The sequence below is a fragment of the Dasypus novemcinctus genome, chromosome 7 (genome assembly GCF_030445035.2).
Source record: "Dasypus novemcinctus isolate mDasNov1 chromosome 7, mDasNov1.1.hap2, whole genome shotgun sequence".
Taxonomy (NCBI): domain Eukaryota; kingdom Metazoa; phylum Chordata; class Mammalia; order Cingulata; family Dasypodidae; genus Dasypus; species Dasypus novemcinctus.
Genome location: NC_080679.1, coordinates 122,502,622 through 122,517,370, shown reverse-complemented (window position 1 = coordinate 122,517,370; position 14,749 = coordinate 122,502,622). Strand labels below are relative to the sequence as shown.

General features: G+C 49.7%; 1 protein-coding gene across 2 annotated transcripts in view; it reads left to right on the top strand.

Annotated features, from left to right (window-relative positions):
- CCDC93 (coiled-coil domain containing 93) overlaps positions 1–14,749 on the top strand; it is a 103,264-nt gene that overhangs the window by 42,798 nt on the left and 45,717 nt on the right. The window contains exons 8-11 of one of the 2 annotated variants that reach the window (XM_004458040.5): positions 3,287–3,323; positions 5,807–5,899; positions 6,184–6,234; positions 7,066–7,152. In XM_004458040.5, coding sequence (XP_004458097.2) covers positions 3,287–3,323; positions 5,807–5,899; positions 6,184–6,234; positions 7,066–7,152 — 268 coding nt within the window. The remainder of the gene's footprint in view (positions 1–3,286; positions 3,324–5,806; positions 5,900–6,183; positions 6,235–7,065; positions 7,153–14,749) is intronic. The other variant, XM_071216482.1, reaches the window with a different exon arrangement.

The window sequence follows — 14,749 nt, the reverse complement described above, 5'->3', positions numbered from 1 at the left end:
GGACGCATTGCCATGTCACATGGAGAAGGCTGTTAGAAAAATCAGTTGTACTCTTCATTCAGCAAACATTTATTGAGTGCCTACTATGTGCCAGGTGCTGTATTAGGCACTGAGAACACACAAATGAGTGAAGCTGCACACCAGTGTTCATAGCAGCATTATTCACAATAGCCAAAAGGTAGAAACAGCCCAAGGGTCCATCAGCAGAGGAACGGAAAACAAAATGTGGTCTGTCCATACGGTGGAATACTATTCAGGCATAAAAAGGAACAGGGTTCTGGTACATGATTGTGGCTGTACCTTGAAGGCCTCATGTTGAGTGAAATAAGCCAGACACAGAAGGACAACTTAGTGTGATTCCATTTATATGAAATACTCAGTATAGGTAAAGTCCACAAGGCCGAGAGTGGATTAGCGGTTACCAGGAGCTGGTGGGGAGAGGGAACTGGGGACCAGCTGCTCCGAGGTGCAAAGTTTCTCCTTGGGGTGAAGGAGAAGTTCTGGAATTAGATAGTCCTGATGGTTGCATGAGGTAGTGAATACACGAAGAACAACTGAAGTGTACACTTTAAAATGGTGAATTTTATCTCAGTAAAAACTATAAAAAAAAAAAAAGTGAATTGGGAATCGGATGTGGGTCTCTCAGTTGGACTCCCTACAGGAGGTCCAGGGTTCAACTCCCAGGGCCTCCTGGTGAGGGCAAGCTGGCCGGCGCAGAGTGCTGGCTCACGTGGGCGTGCCACCCCGCGCAGGAATGTTGCCCCGCACGGGAGTGCCGGCCGACGTGGAGAGCTGGCACAGCAAGATGACACAACAAGAGACACAGAGGAGAGACAATAAGAGATGTAGCAGAACAGGGGGCTGAGGTGGTGCAAGAGACGATCGCTTCTCTCCTACTCTGGAAGGTCCCAGGATTGGTTCCCAGAGCTGCCTAATGAGAATACAAGCAGACAGAGAAGAACACACAGCAAATGGACAGAGAGAGCAGACAAGGGCGGAGGGGAATAAATAAATAAAAACTTAAAAAAATAAAAATGAAAAAGCAGACGCCCTCCCCTCAAGCAGCTCAGCAGATGGGCTTCTGTATGGCAGAGGATTACTGTACCCTGGGATGGCACAAGGGTGGGTGTGAACTCAGGCACAGAGAGGGGTCCTAGCCTGCTTTTGGGTGCTCAGGAAATTCTTCCAGAGCCTTTATCTTTAGGGAGGAATAGAGGGGACCTGGGAATCTGGTCACTCAGATTTAGTTGTTGACTGTTTTATCTAGAAAATCCGTTAAGTCCCTGGATGCTAGTTAAGGGCTGGCTGCTGCCCTTCCCTAAGTTCACTCCGTGAACCGAGGCCTGGACGAGGGACAGCTGGGATCCAAGGGCTCTTCCCGAGTGGGAGCCTTGGAGACTGTCGGTCAGGGTCCCCTGGTTGAGCACAGGCCCTCGGTGCGTTTCGCTGGGACGGCCTGTGAGGCAGCATCTCGGCCGAGCCAGGGCCAGCGCCCGGGCCCGGCGTCACAGCTGGGTCTCCAAAGGTGCTGCTCCTGCTGCCACCCTCAGGGAGCTGGTGACCCGTGGGCCTGAGAGTCCTGTGCCGCAGCTGCTGGCAAGAGGCGGGCACCACCTCTGCTGACATCAAGAGGCCGCTGCGCCAGTGGCTTGCCCTGGAACTGATTACCCCACCGTGATCCACCCCGGCAGGGTGGATCCTGCATGCCCTCCCTCCCTCCCCCACGAGCCATTCTGCCCTCAGGACTCCAGCTAACGCACCCAACTCGGGGAACCAAGATAGCATTCAGATCCCTGGCTGCAGGGAGACGTGGAAAACAGAGCCCTTTGCTTTCCAAGCCTCTGCAGGGTAGAAGGAGGTCCTAGGACACTGAAATTGATACGGGTTGAGCCAGTGCACAGAATCTGCCGTAGGGCCCTTATTTGGATACTGTGTGCATGTCCAAAATCTAGCCTTGGTCAGCTGCACTCTGGGCTGTAGCCCGATGCCCAGAGGCGACACCACATGGATGCCCGAAGCAGACCGCGGGTCCAGCAGTGACCCTTCAGTCTGTCTAGTTACATGTATGACTGCCTGTTGCAGGCGGGTGATCCTTTTGGCTTCTTGATTTTTGCAGGGTTTTTTTCCCTCTACTTACGTTGTTGACGTTATTCATTCAACAAGGTGGAAATGCAAAGTGCAGGCGTAGAACCGTGGCCCTCGAGGAGGAAGGGCAGTGGGTGGGGCACGACTGCCACCTGGGTGTGTGTGTGCAGTGGCTGTGCCCGAGGGAGGCGGCTTCAGAGGTGAGGGCTGAGGGGCCAGCAGGAGGTGGGGGAGAGGAGGGCAGCTCTGCAGCGCGGGCCGTGGGCATAGGAGGTGAGCCGCTGGCGGCCAGGCTGCGCGGGCGTGGGGCAGGCCACAGGAGGCAGGCCCTGACCAGTGCCCACGGTCCCTGCTGTCTCCAGGGAGGAGGCATGTGGATCAGGCTGCACAGAGCTGGGGGAGGAGTGGGGAGGAGGCGTGGGCGGGCAGCGAGGCTGAGGTCGCCAGCAGGGAGGAGGCCAGCACGGTGGCCCGCCCGGCGGCAGTGGCCAGGGCCCGGGCGGAGGGGCTGGAGGGGCCGTGCCCTGCGCTTCTCTCACGTGTTTGCATGTAATTCTTTCCTTACAAATTATCTGAAGCTAAGTGAGGTGGGTGTTTTGCATTGTGCTTTTTGTGTTAGGTTGAGTGGTTTTTGTATTGGGGTACTTTTTTAAAATAAAAAACACGTAGATTAATTCGAACCAAAAAGTAAATTAATTAACTGAAGTGCATGTGTGTGTCCCTTTGCATTTAAGATTGCTTGAAATGAATTCACAGTATTATGGGCTTCATGCTTGGGATATGTTTGAGGTTGAAAAATGTGCAGAACTTTTAGGTTTTGGAAGGACCGCTGGAGAGCATGTTTGGCTGGAGGTAACACACACAAATTGATTATACAGGTATTTTTAAGGCTTTTAGCTTAAACCGTGGATCTGAAATGCAGTTCCTGACTCGGAGGGTAATGATTACACTCAGAGAAAACATTGTCTTTCACACTATCTGGAAGTTCCCTTCGATAGCAGTTAAGATGGTTGGCACTTCGTTCAAAAAACTCTGGAATATGTTTGTGGTTTAGGTACTTAAAACATTTCCCCAGTCACCACATAGCCTAAATTCTCTTTGGTTCTTTTCTTATAAAAATCCAACCAAAATGCACTTGACAGGATTTATTGTGACTTCTGCATAGTAATGGAACTCCCCTTTTTCTGTGTTTGGCCTGCAGGAGATACGGATTTAGCCGCCAGAGCCAAACAGAGAAGGTAAGGAAAGCATAGAATGGGAGAGGACGTTTGAGAGACGAAAGCGACCCCTCTGCCTCCTCTGACACTGGGTGGGAGGGGGGCTGCTGCCCGCCGGCTCTGGTCCCTGCGCCAGCTGGGGCACAGGGAGGTGCCCGCTGCCTTGAGCCACGCCGTCTCACTCCCAGCATCTCCAGCCGCCGCGTCCGCAGGCCGGCGAGCTGAAGGGCGAGTGCACAGCCCCGTCCTGGGGCTGGAGAGAGGGCTGGTGAAAGTCGTGCGTGGCCCGGGCTCAGTCACGTGGGGTCGAGTGGGCTCTGAAGGTGTGAAGGTGACCCCCATTGCGCATGAGCCACCTTGTCTGGAGAGAGCCTGGACAGTGTGACCAAAGCAGCAGAGGTAGAGCATGGCTGCCCATTGCAGGTGAGCCCTGCACTAAGACAGCTAGTGGGGAAAGCCAGGTAAGTCAGGAGGCGGTTTCTGCCTTCCAGAAGGAGTGCCACAGATCTCTGTTCATGAATGCTTTTGTTAATGACCCTTAATTGTCGACAGCAGGGCCGTTATGTGAATCTTGTAGTGCCATGCCTTTACTGTGTTCCAGGCCCTCTGATATCTTTTCGCTTTCTCCTCTGGACAACTCTATGAGGAAGATACTTACTCCTGTTTTATAGGTCAGAAAGCTGAGGCTCAGAGAGGCTAAGTGATTTATCCAACATCACACAGCTCCTAAAGTGCCATAATAAGAACCTGAATCCTGGGTCTGTCTGAATTCAAAACCTGTGGCCTTAACCACTGCCTTCTAAATAATAAAGTGCCAACCAAAATGGTCAGTGGCCTCTTAGAAACTAGAACCCTGCGGCTTGGGCTCTCAGGAATCTCTTCCTGCTCCCCTCCTGACCCTCAGATTTTCCTGAATGGGGCACTACGTCTGCTCTCCTTCCACCCCTCCACCTTCCAGCACCCCCATACCTCAGTCCTTCGCCCAGGACGCCTGGCCTGGCCCTGCCAGCCTCTCTGCTTCCAGAGGCAGTCATTGTCTCAGTCAGTGGGGCTGACACCAGCAGTGTGAGGAGCATGCCTGCTGGACGTCCCCTCCGCTGTGACAGTGGACGGTGCTCTTAATTGCTGTCCTTAGTTCACAGCATCCCAGAAGGGGGGCAGTAGGTGTCACACCTCCCTCACAGCATTGTGAAGGTTAAAATGTAAAGGACTCAGAATGGTCCAACATAAGTGTAGCTGCTTTCGTTATCATCATTTTTATCAGTTTGCTAGCAATTAGTCATGCACTTGTTATGATGGCTTCTTTTTTGGTTTTCTCATTACTGTTTTCCACATTTGTGTTTTCAGCCCAGCTAAAGAGTCATTTCCTCCAGAGCAGGGTGTTTTCTGTATTTGAGTGTGCCCCTGTGACATCTGGTGCATAGTAAGGGTTTACTGTATAGATGTAAATACGTATTTATGTACATAAATATGTAATTTAAGTTTGCAAAGGAACACCCTGTGTTTACTATCTTCTGAAATGAGGCAGTTTGAGTATGAGTAGGGAAATCACGAGATGCCCGTGGCATAGTCTTCAGGTTGGGCTTATCTTGTCCCTCCAGTGTCAGAGTGTCCCCTGTGGATCTGCCCGGCAGTGAGGAGCTCAGGCTGTCACAGAAGCGCATCCTCGAGCTGGGAGGGCCCGTGGAGGGCAGGCCCGACCCTTTCAACCCAGAACACCTGACACCCAGGAGAGCCAGTCCTAGGCTCTGTAGCTGGCGGGTGGCAGGGGCAGAATAATCAGGAAGCGTAGACTTCCAGGCCACTTGAAGACCAGGGTGTCCCCACTGTGAGGTGGCATGTCTAGAGCCCAAGGCTGTCCAGAGCATGGAGCCTGATCACCAGAGGGAGCAGTGCAGATTTTAGCCTTCAGACCAGTGGTTTTCAAACTTTTGTGACCACTCTGCCCCGTAAGAATGCTGCTTTTCGTTGTGACCCAGTTTATACACATACACACAAGCTACAGTTTCTGGAAACAGTGCTTAACCCCATATACTTGCAAAGCACTTGGATTTGATCTTTTCTGTTATTTTTATTTAGTTTATTTAGAGGCTCATCACACCTGTTAAATTGTTTCAGTGTCCCATTAATGAGTCTCAGTTGGCAGTTTGGGAAAAGACTCCTTCAGGCAGTGACCTGCTCTTGAAGGTGCTAAAGCAGAGGCAAGGCCCAGACAGTGTGTAAGGATAAGTGAGAAATGGAGCTGCCCTGGTGTCGATCCGGTCAGCGAGCAGCTCTGCAGTGGAGACAGGTGGGCAGTGACCAGGCCCTGGAGACTGGCCTGCTCGCCGTGGAGCACGAATGGAAGCTTGGGTCTCCGGAGTTCTCCATGCTCTCTTGGGGCTGTTTCGACTCGCCAGATGTGTGTGTGTTTTATTTCACAGACTTATGCCTCTTTGCAATGTTGTGTTTTCTCTGCTGTCCTCAACTTCAGTGCTCGATCATTTTTGCATCTTCCCTTCCAGGCTGAAGACAAGAAAACAGCACTTCCTGCAGGTCTCCTGGCTCCAGAAAAGGCCGATGCCCATGAGGAGGATGAGCTTCGAGCTGCGGAAGAGGTATGTGGCCTGTGAAAGGCCCCCTGAAGTGTCTGTGTAAATCATTTGGTGAGAAATTCCCCTTTGATCCCCAGCTTTGCAAAACAGCCAGCCACCCTCCACGGCCAGCTGCTGGGAGCTAGCCTTCCATGCCTGTTTCCCTATATCCCCAGCCATGAGGCTCACCGTAAAACAGGACCAAGGAAACAGTCCTCGGAGTTCTCTCCCAAGACCCCCTTAGGCACCTCGCTTCAGTGCTGAGTGGTCAGAGCCGCTCACAGCTGCTTCTCCCGCTCCTCTCTCAGCAGCGCATTCAGTCCCTGATGACCAAGATGACCGCCATGGCCGGCGAGGAGGTGAGGACGCGCCCGCGGGGCGGGGTGGATGTGGGCCTTGGGTGCCCTCCAGTCTGCCGCCTTCCCTAGAGCCCTCTCCTCAGGACTCGGCGCCTCCCACCCCTTCTTCAAGGAGGCTTTTTACCCGTGCACAGTATTGCCATCCGTGGGAACCTCTGGGAAGGGAGACTCGAAGGACCCCTGTGACAGCAGGATGGAGATGGCCAAGTTCATGTATACTCGCGGGGACGGGTCACGGGGCCTGTGCTGTCAGCACTGCCCCTCCACAACCGTAATACGACAACGGAATGGAGATGACCAGTTCAAATATACCTGTGGGGACAGGTCACAGGGCCTGTGCTTTCAGCACCGCCTTTCCACAACCATAAGTTCACCCATGTCAGAGGAGCCTCAAGCTCTGCTTCGTTTCTGCACCAGCGAGGTAGAAATGGAATTGGATCTTCCCAGGGCTGAAGGCCTGTCCAGAAGGTTTCGCCAGGCGCTGTGGAAGAATCATTTCTTTCTAGACCAGGGAAGGCCTGTGGCAGTAAAGAGATCATTTTAAGGGTTCTGAGAGTCCTCTTCCTCTCCCACTTGCACTTCTCCTCTGCCCGAGTCCTAGGCCCAAGTCCCAGGCCCAAGGAAGGCGCTAGCAGTCAGCCAAGCGCCTCCAGAGCTAGAGAGGTAGCTTAACATTGTTCCGGACACCTGTTGATGAGAATGTGAGCAGAAACCAAGTTGTTTTTCCCCGGGAATGTTACCTATTTTGTGATAGTACTCAGAGCGTCCAGGTTTTCCGGTTCTGTCAAAGATGAGCGTGGCCTTGAGACTCTACCCGCCCTGTGATTGCAGAGCCGGCTCACCGCGAGCTCCGTGGGCCAGATTGTGGGCCTATGCTCGGCCGAGATCAAGCAGATTGTGTCCGAGTACGCTGAGAAGGTAGGTGGCTGCTGAGGCCTTGCTGTGGCGATGCCTCAGTCTTTGTTCTACACTCCCCTGCCCCCAGAGTGAGGGGCCAGGCACTTTTGTCCAAGACCGGCGGGCCGTGCTTTGCCACACATCAGCACTTGTCCAGTAGCTAGATTTCTTTTGTTCGGCAGTGCCTGTTTTCCTGTAAATACAGAGAGAAAACCCATCTCAGAGCACTTACGGACATCTGATAAACCGATGCACAGGCGTTTTCTCCTCCACCGGGCTTCTTAGAGCTTGGGCTTATTTGGCGACAGGGCTTAGGAATGAAGCTTTGCCACTTAGGAGATGAACCCCGTAACTCAGCCCAGCCACAGCAGAATTTCTTGTTCTACTTTATTAAAAAGGCACAGAAGGAACAGAAGCCTGCAAGTCATATTTCAGCATTATATTTTCTCTCCCGTCCTAAGAATAGGCAGCAGGACCTTGATTATTTCAGGAGACAGTGATTAATCATTTTGCTCATAACTGATTCTGGTCTGGCTGGGATGTGGTAAGATTAGATTTACAGGGCCTCATTTCGTACCCTTCCCTCCCCAGCCACACTCAGTCTGTCCCTTAAAATGCTGATGTCTCTGGAGGCACAGCATTCGCTCTCCTCTTCCTGGAAGTGTTGATGGCACGCTAGCTCTGCCCCTGGCCCTCTGTACAGTTTTCTTCTCAAGGAATTGCACGGACAGTGTAGCTGGGGAGGCCGTCTCCTGGGAGGTGTCACAGCATTTGTCATCTCCCACCTAGTCGGGGGCCTTCTGAGCATGACAGTAAATAAAAGAACTCGGAGTGTCTGGGGGTCGGGGTCTCCTTGCTCCCCCTCTCCACTCCCTGAGTCACTGCTTCCTAACGTGGGTTTTCTAATCCAACACTGATCGCATCCAAAGTGTCCCCGTTTCAGTTAACCACCTAGAAAACGTGACGTGAGTCAAAGGGTCACCTGGAATTTGACCAGAACAGGATTTAGGCTCTCCTCGAGACTTCCCTATTAGTAACTCCCACAAGATACAAGTAAGCTTAAAAGACTTGCAGGTGTGGTTGTGGAAGGAGTGGTTCCATCAGGGCTGCTCCGACAGGAAAGTCCCTTGGTTTCCTGTCAGCATACGCCTGAACAGCAAGAGCGTGTCTGCTTGCCCTTACGTTACTACACAGCGTTGCTGGATCCAGGTCTTTTTTAAAAAGGCGACAGGATGCGGCACTCCCTGCTCTTTCCACAGAGGCGGTGGTTTTGATCTTCCTATTTATCCACTGCTGGGAGATAGGAGCTTGGGTTATTGTAAAAGGCAGAGCAAGCAGGCGGACCCTCGGGCCGCCTCCTGTGGCTGGCAGTGCGTCCTCCGCCCGGCCCTCACCCACCCAGGGGCCGAAGCTCACCTGTCTTCCCCTGTCAGCTCTGCCTTCTCCATGTTTCCTTCTGGGTTTCTGGCTTTTTAACCTGTGAGCTTTCTCCTCTCTCGTATACAGTGATCTGAACCCCACTCTGGTGTTTGCTTTTGGGTGTCCTTTATCCTTGACTATTTTCTGCGTCCATTCTGTTCTGCCAGAAGAGAGAGAAACTTTTGGACGGGAGGCAGTCAGTGTTCTATCTCTTTCCAAGCACGTGTGTAATTCAGTTTCTCACGGAGAATTGGCGGTCAAGAGTTCATTGCTTGATTGTCTGTGTTGTTTTCATTGAGCACATCGTAGTATTAAAAATGATGGTTTTTAAAATTAAATTGCCTTAAATGCTATCCCCACATCACAAGTATGCCACATTTGCAAATGTCTTCCAGTGTTTGTCCCCACATACCCATAACTGTACTTAGTTGGCAGTCATTATATATGCCTTTTTAAAGGGATAGAACAGAGCAGTGGCTGAAATACAGCATTTGGAGGAGCATCTTGACTCATATCTCTCTCCTCTGTCTTCCAGCCATGTGACCTTGCCCGATTTAACCTCTCTTAGCCTTAGTGTCTTCATCTGTACAGTGGAAATAATACTCTCCTGGTAGGGTGCTGTTGGTGAAGGTTAAAAGTGACTTGACCAAAAATACCTAAAACAGTGCCTGCTCATTATAGCTATTTATTACAGCCGTTTTTATTATTTTCTTGTCACATTAAATTCCAAACATTTTCTGTGTTTCTACATTATTTTAATGTCTAAGATAATCTATGTGTTGAGACAGCACAATTCAAGAAGCATTTGACAACTTTTAAGTTGTTTCTCACCGCCATCATGGATGACATGCTGTGAATCCTAATGTTAGTTTCTGCCAAAAGATTTCCTAGGAGTTGATCAGATTATGGCTCCTACTTGGTGTTGCTCTACAAATAAGTTGTAACCATGTAACTTCATCAGCATGAAGGGGCTTTCCAGTGAGACCCCAGCATTTCCATCTTCATTTGTCTAACTTGCTACGTAAGTAGCTGTAAAATGGCACAACTTCAGAACGCTGAGAGGATTACACACGGTTCCATGTTTTTGTTTACTATTTCTTCTTCCTAGGTGAATTGTTTGTTACAGACTTTACTCATTCATCTCTGGATATGTGGTGCTTATAAATTTGAATAAAGTCTTCTAGACTTAAATATTTTGTCACTGTGATACAGATATTTCTTGGGCTGTTCATCTTATTTTTATGTTGTTTTTCATTATATGCAAGGAATGTTTTGGCCAGTTTTTTTCTTTGTTATTGTTTCCAAATGAGAGGTTCATCATTTTTCCATGACTCTAATTAAGTAGTCCATTACATTTCAGCTAATCTCTTTTTAAGGATGTTTAATTCTTTAACCTGGGTAGAGTTCACTTTTATTTAATCTAAATGTGGCTCTAATCTCGTTTTCCTACTACTATCCATTTATTCTCATACCGTGTATCAAATAATTTCTTTATACTCATTTTGAGACACTTCATTGTATTTTTGTATTTCATGTCTAGGTTAGACTGTAGATGTACTCTTTCTTGTTTTATTTATGCTTCTTATTTTTATGAATGTTCTATGATAATTCATGCTTGTTTTGGTTTTTGTTTATTCATTTGTTTGATGGTTTTGATTTTCATTGTGTTGTCAATGCCCTCCAGCCAAGATCAAAGGAACACACCTGGAGCTGAGCAAGTTGGGTTAAGTGCTTGTGGCATTGAGCAAGCGCGCACACACAGTGGGGCGTCTGACACACTGAGAGGGTGTTAGGAAGGACCTTTTCTAGGGTTTGGGCTTGTGCTGGGTGGATCGGGAGAAAGTTTGAGAAGGTGGGGCTCTGCCGTAAGGAAGGAGTGGCTCTCCTAATGCATGTTATCTCTGAGGTGGGGGGAATGAGTCCAGGTAAAGCTGTCTGCTCAGAGCAGCCAGGATGGCGAGGAGTTGGCTCATTTTTGCCATTTGGACTGCGTTTGTGCTTTTGTTCATCATGCCCGAGTGGTCGTGGGGTATTTTTGTCTTGATCCTTCACGGTCCCAGAGTGGCCTTGCCTGGTGCTGATGTTCTTTGAAGTGGATTGTGCTCAACACTCAGGCCTGCTGTGAGCACAGGCCAGCTGCCAGCACCGTGGAGGCCCTGCTGAAAGCACCAGTGCGCTCGGGCGCCAGGGCCCGCTTTGTCCTTTCCCAGTTTGTGTGTTTAGTTATCTGTTATGCTTAGCAAAATTAAGTCTCTGACGCAGTGGCATAAAATTCCGCCCAGCTTTTATCCCACAGTCTCTGTGGGTCAGAGACAGCGTATCAGGGCCCTCAGCTTGAGACTCTCGCAGGGCTGCGGTCTTAGCTGAGGCTCAGCTGGGGAGGATCCCTCCCAAGCGCACGTGGTTGTTGGCAGAATTCATTTCCCTCCATGGGGCCCCTGGCACTAACACTCATTCCATCAAAGCCGGCAAGGGAGAGCGTCTCGCTGGACAGGAGTTACAGCCTTACCTGCAAGGACCTACACGTAACCACGTGCATCCCGTCACCTTTGTTATGATCGGTTGGTTAGAAGCAAGTCCCAGGCCCCAGCCACACTCAGGGGAGGGAATTACACAAAGGAGCGAACACCAGTGTGTTTTTCGTTTTCATCTGCTGCTGTAGGTTAGGCTGAAACTGGCCGCTGGGAGTTCATCTAAAATCCATGCCCCTTCCTTTATGGTCTCAGTAACAAAACCCTTAGGAATGAGAGAGAGGATTGAGGAATGCGCAGGAGGGAAGCTGTAGGTGGTGCTTCAGAGAAACCCAGGTTATGCTGAGGTCACGGTGGACTTTTGCTTAATGAAGAAGAGGCGTAAGATATTTCTTGGGAGATGAAAGTGTGAAAATGATTTTGTGACTGAAGAATGAATTGAAGCCTGCCTGGTGCAGGTGTTTGGAATGTGGGCAGGCATTTTTAGATGAGGTCAAAAACAGGTGCAGGCTTCTCTTTCATTTGTAAAGTTCACAAGTTCTTATAACAGTGTAACATGATAAATAATCCATGTGTTTGAATGCAAGTCTCTGAGATATGTAACTTAATTAAATGTGGGTCTTGTCGAGCAGCAGGCAAGAGGAATGTCAAGATGCTTCCAGATAAATAATTCATGAGTGGTGGTCTGCTCTGGACCAAGTAGTGTCCCACCTCCCTTTGTTTCCAAAGGGCAATACCCTTCCCAGAACATGCTAGAAGAGGCTGCAGTGCTTTTTGGTGTTGGTGTCTTAATATAGTGACCTGCATCATAGCATTCATTATTACAGGTAACTAGAGTCTATTACTATGACTTGCAGAAAATTTAAAAGCCTGACTTAAAAAGTCCAAAAGACACAAGGCCCCTCCCCAAACCCTTTAGGAGCCAGAAGGGGAAGGAAGCTGAGCCCAGGGAAGGCTGGGTGGGTGAGGCGCAGGGAACCTGGAGGGTCAGGAAGGACCTCGCCCTAAGGCGCACACTAACCAGCCAGACAGCATTTCTACACCTGAGGACTGAGCCTGCCTACTAACTCATCCTTGGCCGAAACAGCTCCCTAAGACAGGATCTTAGAGCATTCCAGAGGTGCACGGTCTATCTTTGGGAATCAGGGGGACTGTACCCTGGATGCCCTCTCTCTGCCCGGTGGCCTTGGCAGAACACCATCACCTTTAATTCTCTAAACAGCGCTGCCTCCTACTTAGGATCTGCTGCCTCCCTCCCTCCCCCTGCTCACTCACATGCAGTTGGAATGGCCTGTGAATGTGGACCATGCTTTACTCTTCTCTGTAACCTCAGTCTTGCTGTGGTTGGTACGCAATCAGTAAGTGTGTGGCATTATACCCATTTTGCAGATGAAGAAACTAAAGGTCAAAGAGCTTAAGTAACCCGCCCAGGACCATAATAGCTGGTAAGTTCCAGGATAGCATAGGCTATCTGACTGTGAAACCTGTCTCCTTGCCCCAGGGGGGAGCTCCTCAGGAAGAAGTGGGCACTGCTCTGGTGTCGCCCTTTGGCTCTGCTCACGTTGCCTCCTTAGACCTTTCCACCATCTTCCTGCCGAAAGTGGGTTGAGAAGAGAAGACGCCAGGTTACCATGAGAGTTAACCACAGAAACAAGTAGGAACGGTGCTGCGCAGGCACTCCGCCTATCACACCTCGGCTGCTGAAGGCTGGAGACATTTCTGTTTGCGGAGTCCAAATGATTTTTCTTATTACTAGAGAAGTACTCATTTTAAAATTCTCATCCGCCTCTATAGAGTGTAACATCCTAGCCAGAAAACTGTTTACATCTCAATTTTATTTCCATCAGTGAGATGTACTTTGGATCATCAGAGGACTTGTTTGTGGAAAGAGATGGTATTTTTCTTTTTCATAGTTTTGGAAATTGTCCTTTTCATCAATTAAGAAATTCTGGCCCCATTGCTTCTGACTTTTCAATTAGAGGATTGTTCTCTGACAGTTAATCAGAAGCCTGCTTTTCAGGAGCACCTGGGGGGTGGGTCTTATCAGGTAATTAGAGCCGGGTGTAGCCACAAAGAGGCAGTGGCCAGGGTGTGGTCGGGGCACCTATAAAATCACAAAAGAAGGTTCACTTCCTCTGTCTCTTCTAGAGAATGCGAAGAGAGGACTACATCTGAGTAGAGTAGATTTTTATCCCCCCTCTCCTATGATCATTTTCATTCTTCTTTATGATGCAACAGCAGAGAAAGCTGCCTTTTCAGTTATGCCACTCTCTAACCTGGACTTTGTATTTTAGGGGAATCTTTTGTCTGCAAGTGGTAGAAACCCCACCCAGCAGGCTGGTCTGAGCAAAAGGCGCCTTTGTCAGCTCTCCTAGCGGGAGGTTCAAGAACCACGGCTTCCAGGGCTGAAGCGCCCTGTCCTGCCTATCTGTCTCTCCAGCCTGCCTCGCTCTGTTCCTCTGTGCGTTACGGCCTTGGAAGCCGGGCCACAGACTGATTGGTCTTGTGGCATCCTCCGAGCATCTGTCTGTTAAATCCTAGGGAAGGCCTCTGCTCTGCTGGGCACGGCTGGGGTTGCATGTCCCCCCCAGGCCTGCCGCTGTGGTCAGGAGGTGGGTTTTGTGATTGACAGACCCCCTGGAACCAGAGAGCATGAGAGAAGTGATTGTCCAGAGGAAGGGACTGCTCTTACTAATCCAGAGGATGCCAGCTGCCACCTCCACGAGGCCTCTGCTCAGAGCGGCCCTCAGGAGAGTCGCTAACGCCATTGGATGGGAGGACATTGACCCAAACAGTGTTGTCTCCCCCCTTGACGAAGAGTGGCTGCCTTTGTGCTGTTACTTCTGTGCCCTGGCTTTATCACCCTTTGGCTGCTTTCAATTAGTGCAATAAAGACTTCTCAAAATGTTTTTGAAGAAAATTGATATGCTGTTGCAAATATTTCAAGTCTTCGTTTTGGTTGATTTTCCATCCAAGTTCTGATAGAATCAACCCCCTAGATAAGATTGATTTATTCTTCTAGCATACTTCTTTTGAGCCCGTACTATATTCCAGGCAGTATCAGGTATAGCTGGCAGGGATAGAGTTATGACTAAATCACGGATGTACCCAGGGAACTCCTGGTCAGGAGCCAATCAACCTCTAAGAAGCTAAATCACAGAATAGCACAATTTGTGCACTCTCAAATGGGTGGGAATTACTACATTTGGTTTGTGTGACATTCGAAATGTCAATGTCTGTCCAAAGAAATTGGTTGTCATAATTGATATTGAGCTTTTTTCCTTCTGGTAATAATAACGAAAAATGAGTGGCTCTTTTCAACTGAACCTAGTTGAGAAGAAACAGAGAAGAGAAGTAGCAGAGGGATGGGAACTGCTTGTGGTCACGGTAGAAAAACTCAGGCTGGGGTTGGGAGGGGTGAGGGCGCAGGGATGGATGTGAGTACCCCTTCCTCCCAGACCCGTTTCTTCTCCCAGACCCACTGAGGGTGACTCCCCTTCCTAAAATAGGCTCATCTGTGATGTTGGGGAAACCAGCACTTTGTTTACTTCATGTTGCCCTTAACAATGCGCCATTTAATTTGTTTATTTGCCTATCTTCTAGGATTAGACCATCTGCTATAAATGAGGGCTGGGATCATTGTATATCCCCAGTGCACAACGTAATGGGGTTTTCATAAACATTTGTAGAAGGGCAGGAGGGGAGGGAGGGAAGCAAGCAGAAACAAA